Source organism: Phaethon aethereus (assembly GCF_964289735.1).
Source record: "Phaethon aethereus genome assembly, chromosome: 1".
NCBI classification, from domain to species: Eukaryota; Metazoa; Chordata; class Aves; order Phaethontiformes; family Phaethontidae; genus Phaethon; species Phaethon aethereus.
The window spans coordinates 143723267-143731117 of record NC_138575.1 but is presented as its reverse complement, the minus strand read 5'-3'; the positions used below and the strand labels follow the sequence as shown (position 1 = coordinate 143731117).

General features: G+C 42.8%; 1 protein-coding gene across 1 annotated transcript in view; it reads right to left on the bottom strand.

Moving 5' to 3' along the window:
* Positions 1 to 5596: 5596 nt before the first annotated feature.
* Positions 5597 to 7851, bottom strand: part of LOC309416842 (arylsulfatase D-like) — a gene marked incomplete at its 5' end in the record, with an annotated part of 13451 nt that continues 11196 nt past the window's right edge. The window contains 3 exons of the mRNA XM_082014212.1: positions 5597 to 5972; positions 6425 to 6546; positions 7220 to 7382. Of these exons, the coding sequence (XP_081870338.1) occupies positions 5605 to 5972; positions 6425 to 6546; positions 7220 to 7382 (653 nt within the window). The 3' untranslated portion in view covers positions 5597 to 5604. The remainder of the gene's footprint in view (positions 5973 to 6424; positions 6547 to 7219; positions 7383 to 7851) is intronic.

Sequence of the window (7851 nt, the reverse complement as noted above, 5' to 3'; positions counted from 1 at the left end):
AGCCATAGGATAAAAAAAATGCGGGTGCTGTTATTCTGACCAGGAAAATAGTATAAAAAGAGTCAGAACCAGGGGTCCATTGATGATTTTTCCAAATAACATCTTGGTGTTTGGCTATGGCTGAGACAACATGGGAAAGAAATATAAAAAAATAAAAATAATAATAAAAAAATCTCTATTAAATATGTAATTTTCCTTAGGGTTGATGACACTTCCCCCTCTCTGTTAGCAAGATCATGAAAGGCAGTACTGAGAGCTCATCCTCCCTACCCACTGGCTGAGTCTGAGATTAATGGGGAAGCAGCGAGATCCCTCTGCACCCAATGCATTGGCTGATTGAAGCAGGACTGTGCTCCGAATGCAGATGCCAGAAGCCTAATAGCATGTTTTAAAAACCAGGCTGTATTAATATAAAGCAAAGGACTCACTAATAAGAGCTCAAATCTTTTATTTGTGTGGTAGTGGTGCCTCAGAATCACAGCCTGTCAGCAGTTCTCCCAAAGCCCCCATGAACTATGGCCCCATAGGACAGAGCTGAGGTGACGATGAGGCAAGTGCACGAAGGCATTAGCCTGCAAGAAGGAAGAACTAGCAAGAGCTCTGGTCCATACTTGTAATAGGAAGGAAATTTCTTTATGGTGCTTTAACAGTGGAGGCAGAGCTCTGCCTTCACAGCAACTGGTAGGCAGCGTTGCGTTTAAAGGGCTTGGGGTACATGATTAAGCCAAAACTACATCCCTCAGGGGTCCATGTTAGGACCAGTTCTGTTGAGTATCTTCATCAATGACATAGGCAGTGGGATCGAGTGCACCGTCAGCGAGTTTGCAGATGACGCCAAGATGAGTGGTGTGGTTGAGACGCCTGAGGGATGGGATGCCATCCAGGGGGACCTGGACAAGCTTGAGAAGTGGGCCCGTGTGAAACTCATGAGGTTTAACAAGGCCAAGTGCAGGGTCCTGCACATGGGTCAGGGTAACCCCTGGTATCAGCACAGGCTGGGGGATGAAGGGACTGAGAGCAGCCCTGTCGAGAAGGACTTGGGGGTACTGGTGGATGAAGAGCTGGACATGAGCCAGCAATGTGTGCTCACAGCCCAGAAGGCCAACCGTATCCTGGGCTGCATCCAAAGCAGCGTGGCCAGCAGGTCGAGGGAGGGGATTCTGCCCCTCTACTCTGCTCTGGTGAGAACCCACCTGGAGTCCTGCGTCCAGCTCTGGAACCCTCAGCACAGGAAAGACATGGACCTGTTGGAGCGGGTCCAGAGGCCACCAAAATGATCAGAGGGATGGAACACCTCTGCTATGAGGACAGGCTGAGAGAGTTGCGGGTGGTTCAGCCTGGAGAAGAGAAGGCTCCAGGGAGACCTTATTGCAGCCTTCCAGTACTTAAAGGGGGCTTATAAAAGAGATGGGGACAGACTTTTTAGCAGAGCCTGTAGCGATAGGACAAGGGGTAACGGTTTTAAAGTAAAAGAGAGTAGGTTTAGATTAGATCTAGGGAAGAAATTTTTCACGATGAGGCTGGTGAAACCCTGGCACAAGTTTCCTAGAGAGGTGGTAGATGCCCCATCCCTGGCAACATTCAAGGTCAGGTTGGATGAGGCGTTGAGCAACCTGATACAGTTGAAGATGTCCCTGGTCATTGCGGACGGGGTGGACTACGTGACCTATAAAGGTCCCTTCCAACCCAAACTGTTCTATGATTCTATTGCAATGAAAACGTTCTCAGCCTATGCTGAGTAGCTAAGGACTGTCACCAGCCCTTTTGAGCTGTAGTGGAGCAGGAACCAGACCGACCTGTACATCTAAGAAAACCCTTGATTTCCTGTGGGTGTTTGTAAGCTTTCCAAGGTGGTAGAACAGCTCTGCTGCTTTCCACATTCCCCCCACAGGTTCATGCGGCACAGCCCACTGGTGATGGCAGGCACATTGGTGTTTAGACAGAGACTTTGTACAGCCCCTCAGGAAAGCTGTGAATTTATAACCAGGGAGTTGCAGTGGTGGTATTAAAAGATATTTAGGTCTTAATACCACTGGCAGTGGCATGATTAAAAGTAGTAATTCCTGATTTACTACAAGCCATTCTAGGGACACTAACTTTACGAAAGGATGAGAAAAAATATCAAACTTGTTTAAAAAAACCAAACAAGCCCCACAATGATTTAAATATGCATATTCACTTTTTTCTGTTAGGGGCTGATTCCTTCTGAAAGCAGAGCTCTCACTAACGTTGCTAGGATTATCATGAATGCTGTACTGGGCCCTAGGGCTTGTCCAGTTTCCTTAGCTGTTAAGTGAAAAAAATACTTAATCCATAAATCTAATATCAGCCTCTTAAGAATCAGCAGAGTTACTTACAGAAATCTGAGGAAACATTAGATATTAATTCCTCTGTAAGGCAGCACGCCACAATAAATGATCAAGACTAATAAAAAAGGCCAACCCCTTTTAACAATGTGGAAAACAAACGTGCGCCTCAGCTATTCTTCTTGCTCTGCAATCCCTCTTGCTCCTTGGTGTGCTGAGAAGTCCTGATCCTCTCAGACGGGTGTGGGAGGCAGCAGGCTGGGACTTGCTCCTCTTCCTCTTCCTCTCCCTTCCCCCAGTCCCCAGCACGGAAACCGCCTGGGATCCTCGCCAGCAACCACCGGCAAACTGGAACCGCCGCGCAGGCTTTACATGAATCCCAGGCGGAGCTACAAAGTCCTTGTTCTCGAAATACTGGCACAACACGGCTGCTGCCTTTGCTAGACTCCCTCTCCAGTTAATTCTGTGCAGATTTGTAAAGTCTGTCACTGCTCCATTTCAGTGCCTCCAAAGAGATGTTATAAATAATAACTACGTGGCTCTCGGTGCCCCAGGGTTTTGTTTACCCCACCCTACTTTTCCAGCCTTACAGGCAGGATAACAGGACTAGCTTGTCCTCCCCCTTTTCCTCTGTCACTTTGCCTTTTCTTCTTTGTTGCTTTTTCAGGAAAGGTAGACCTACCTGTGCTGCAGGTATTAATTGCTTTTTCTTCCCCCACCCCCAAGCACTGGAAGTTTAATATTCTGCCCCCACCCCGTCCCCTTCTTTCAGAACTTAACTCTGTTATAATACGCTTTACCCTTCAAAAGGTCTTAAGCAATTACTTAAGAGGAGCTCTCATCTATTCTTTTGTTGACATTTCAGTTCTCCGAGTTACATGAATACAGTGAATGCTGAATTTATTGCTGTGTTCTGGAGAAGTCAGTAGGAGTCAGTGAGGTGGAAAGATGAAGCAGCTTAAACTATCGTATTTGTATAATACACAGCAGGGATAATCATGGTTGGAAGAAGCTTTTTATTTGTTGACCTCTTTGCACTTATGGCTATACTCAGTTATTTTTATGAGATGTAAGTTTTCAAATTGGGCTACTTTACTCATACCTATTTGACTATATTACTTATTTTGTACGAGTACTTAAGAGCTTGTAACGTTTCTAGTGCAAAGGTTTTTCTTGAAAAAATTACACTTCTCAAAAATTACATCATGTTTTGGGAAAGATGGATCTTAAAAGTCACCAATAACATCAGTATTCATTTCCATCTGTCTTTGGTTCAAATTACAACTAAATTTTCTGTCAGTCTTTCTAGACTGTTTACATCTTTCTCACTATGTGATCGCTACTGAAGATGTGCCCATGCTGCTGCTGGCGTGCCTTAAAAAACTAAACAAACAAAAAAATCCCAACCCAAAACCCGCACAACTTTAAGTTTTACCCTGATAATAAAACTCCAATGTGGAAGTGGAGGAGGCATTCTGCTAGCACGGACCTTGCACCCCGTTCCTCACCACTATGTTAGCGACCCAATACAGAAGTAAAGGCTTATTGTCTTCAACAGAACTAAGCTTTAAACTTTAAACCAAGAATTTTTTTTTTTTTTAAGAACTTTGTAGCAATGAAGCAGAAAGGAGATGATTTTTATCTTTGTATTTGGAGCCCCTGCAGTATTTCCTCCTCTTATGTGAACTGGTTTTTCCCTATGCCTGAGCACAGGAAGCTGCAGTTTACTCATCGCTGCATACAGGCAAATTCTCTGCCAGCAAAAACTCAATTTTCGAGTCATTGTGTGCTTTAACTGCCACTTTCTATCTGGTTTTTTTGCACATGTCTGGGTACTAAAAGCAAACTAAAAGGCCTTCATATAGTCCCTTCTACCTTTGACAAGTTTTCAGAGTGGATAAATGGTAGTGAAGAACAAAAATATTGAAATGTCACAGACAGAAATTTGTAAAGTTGTTTCTATGTTACACTTATGAAAAAAAGACTAAGAAATAAAAAGAAAGTTATTAGTCAACTAAAGTGGCTGAGCAAGCAAAATGTTTGTGGGGGTATTCCTTGGAGGGTATGGAGGGCGACTAGATGACAACAACCACCACCAAACTAAAATAATCTGTTTCCGTTTACTCATGTCAACCCCCAAGTCCTTTACAGTTCTAGCAGCATGCTTATAATAAACTCTGACTTCATCCACTCCTGCAAAAAGCACAGTCATTAATACAATTCAAAGCCCTAAATTCTCTAAAATTTCACTGGAAATTTCAATGCAAAGTCACATCTCCTTAGAAAGTGTGGCTAGGGTCACACCACTGCAGGATTTTTGTTTGGTTTTGGGGGTTTTGGGGTTTTTTGGGGGGGGGGGGGTGGAGAGTTGTTTTTTTAACTAGTATTGGCAAGACCCCCCCTTTACAAGTTGTAGTTTGTAAACCTATGTATACAGCCACCAAATGTTTTTGAGCATTAATTCCAATATGACTCTCAAATGAACCTTGTTTTCCTGGAACTGACATTGAAACAGTGCAAGCTATTAATCCAAAATGTTTTTATTGGCATCTTATATTCAATAAAATAGCTATTTGCCAAATTTGTATGCACCAGGACCTCTTTCTGAAGGGTAAACTGCTTTGCTGTCCTTTGTAACGATTGCAGAGTTATACTGGACTTTAATATTTTGTACTTTGTACTGTTTGTGACATATGTTATTTTTACCCAGCTAAAGCTGGGGATCTGTTCAAAAAGCTATTCACAACTTGAGGACAATCCCTCACTAAGTCAGATCCACTCTGTCTCAGGTGTTGCTCAACATCTCAACAAGATTACTGCAGAGATAACAGAAGTACAGGAAGCAATAATGACACAAACTACTATGTTTGGGTAGAGTAGGACCGTGATTTGTGGACTATAGGGGCACAATTATGAACGTCTAGAGTTCTGCGTACCTGTAGTATTTGTAAGTGCTGCCTGCTCAGTACCATACACAAGGCTCTCTGCAGACTTCTCAAATTGTTTTCCTTGAGCAGGCATAAATTAGGCAGACTTTAGGCATATTCCTCTACAGCAGTCTCTTACATGCAAATCTGCAAAACCAGTCTCCATTCAAGATCTTCACCACACCAGACAGGATTTCTTTAGACCCTTGGCTAGTGGTGAAGAATGAAGGGGAAAAAAAATCTTTGACCAACATTCTTTTTCTTTATTTTCATGCACTTTGCTTGCCAGAGAGAGAAAGGACACAACTATTTTCCGAAAGCTTTGTCAGAAGAGGATTCAGTGCCACAGGACATGTTAGTAGACATCCACCTCACAAACTTTGCAAGCTGTCACTTTCCTTGTCACACCAACAGAATGGGAACGTCCCACAGCACGGCTGCAGCCACGGCTTCCACACCACATTGTACAAGGAGAGCTGCTCTGGGACTGGAGTGAGCGTCCTGCGATGCTCTTCTATGGCTCTTCCAATCTTCCTTATTACAGTGTCAAAGAGGGGCTCGGTGGCAGCTGACAGAGGTTTGGCTTCAGAAGGGTCTCGCGAGAGATCAAACAGCAGTGGAGGGTCATGATGGGTCACACCTTCCCCAAAACACGGGCAAATTCCTTTTCCATAACAAGCCCCAGCCCCGGGTGGATGAAAGATGGGGGTCACATAATGAGCCTTCCAGATGGCTCCACCTGGCAGGAAAGAAATCTTATGGCACAGCAATAAAGGAAAATGGGAAGTGCCTTTGAGCAATAGGAGTACAGCTATTTACTAAGCAGACCTCTTCTCACACACCCTGGCACCTTATCACCACAAATCAGATTCTCTGTGTGGAGTACTGACTTTGAAGATGGAAAACACTAGAAATATGAAGAAACTCACTTTAAATTTCCAGTGTAGTAGTAGACAGCCTGTATTCCTACACCACTTTCTATACTTCTGTTATTTTACAAATATTTCTTTGCTGTAAGACATGTCCAGCTAGCCAGAGTCATTGGTATGTCATGCACAACAATTTCAAGAATCTCAGAGATCAGTACTGATAAACACCCGTCATGCCATAAATTTGCCAATTAGCAAGATGACTATCAAAAGGAGAAAAGTCATGTTTTGCAGTTACCTTGGAATAAACATTTATACTTACTGTCCTTTTGGTGCCACCGCACTGCATGCAAGTAGGACCCACAATAGTGAAACAGGAACTCATGCTCTGACTTTTGAACAATTCCTTGCAGTAAAGGCACCAAGTTTCGACCATCAGTCACCCTAATGGAATGGTGAGAAGTGTATTCAGGTGGAGGAAAACCTGACAGTGAACTGCATGCTTACCACTGCCTTTGCATTGGTTGCACAAGTGCTTGAGACAGTATACAGAATAATTTGGTCATAGATTTAGACCAGCCAAGAGACAGCTTTAGACAGCCAAGCCAATATTTAAAACCCTGGATAATTAGTTTTTAATTTTTTTAATAGCTGGGCTAACTTGTTCCATTTAGCAATACGTAAAGAATATTTAGAGCTTGGTCTAATGGAAAAAAGCAATTTATTCAGGAAATCAATACCGATCTCATCATTGTTTACATTTGGCAATTTTCAAAGGACCTTAAAGAAACTTGTTGAGCAATGATGGGTTTAATAACTTTAGGAGGTATTTGTAAGCGTCCATAAGTCAAGTCAGTACCAAAACAACTTCGGCCACCAATTCTTTCCTGAATGATGCTGAACCTGGGTTTGAAATTAGCACCTGATCGTTGGCAGGAACAAATCCTCTGGCCATAAGCACATCTGTGGGCATATCTGGGATTTTGCTCACTAGTTCAAAATCTCAGACAGGCTTGAGGCTCAGCAGTATTTGTGGGATCTCCAAGGATAAACACCACCATAAATTTTTAGTAGCTAGCTCTCCTATCAATCTCTCCCGCTGAAAGCATCTCCATACCTGTCCTGTGGCAATGTTCCTCCAGCCAGATGAACAACTGTAGGATAAATATCCATAAGACTCGTAGGTTCGTCAATAACTGTGCCTGCAGGTAACACATTTGGCCACCTAAATACTCCAGGCACACGGATCCCTCCTTCCCAGCCTCCCATGCCTTTTCCACCTACAGTGAAATGAATCAACATATGACAGTTCAGAGGCAAACACAAATCTCTTCATTGGTTTGTTGCATTTGAAAGTACAGAAGAAGATGCAGTAATACCCTGCTTATCCAACAGATTTGACTCTTCACTTGCATTAGACTTCATATACTTTATAATGCCTCAAAATGTGACATACAACTCATCCAAACTTAGAAAGATGGGGAGAGGCAATATGTATTTTAACTTTGACAACAGGTAAGGGTAGGAATAACAAATCTACCTTTGAAAACCTATGTTCAGCAACAATAAAACAGCTTCAACCTTCTGTTATCCTCCATTTCATGGTTTGCCTACATTCACCTGTGTTATTGAAGAGCTTCCCAGCAAAAGAAAAGAGGAGAAACTAGAAAATGGAAGGACTAACAAAACTGAAGAAATACTTGATATTCTCTTTAAACCTACACAAGACTTACTAATTAGTACCTTATT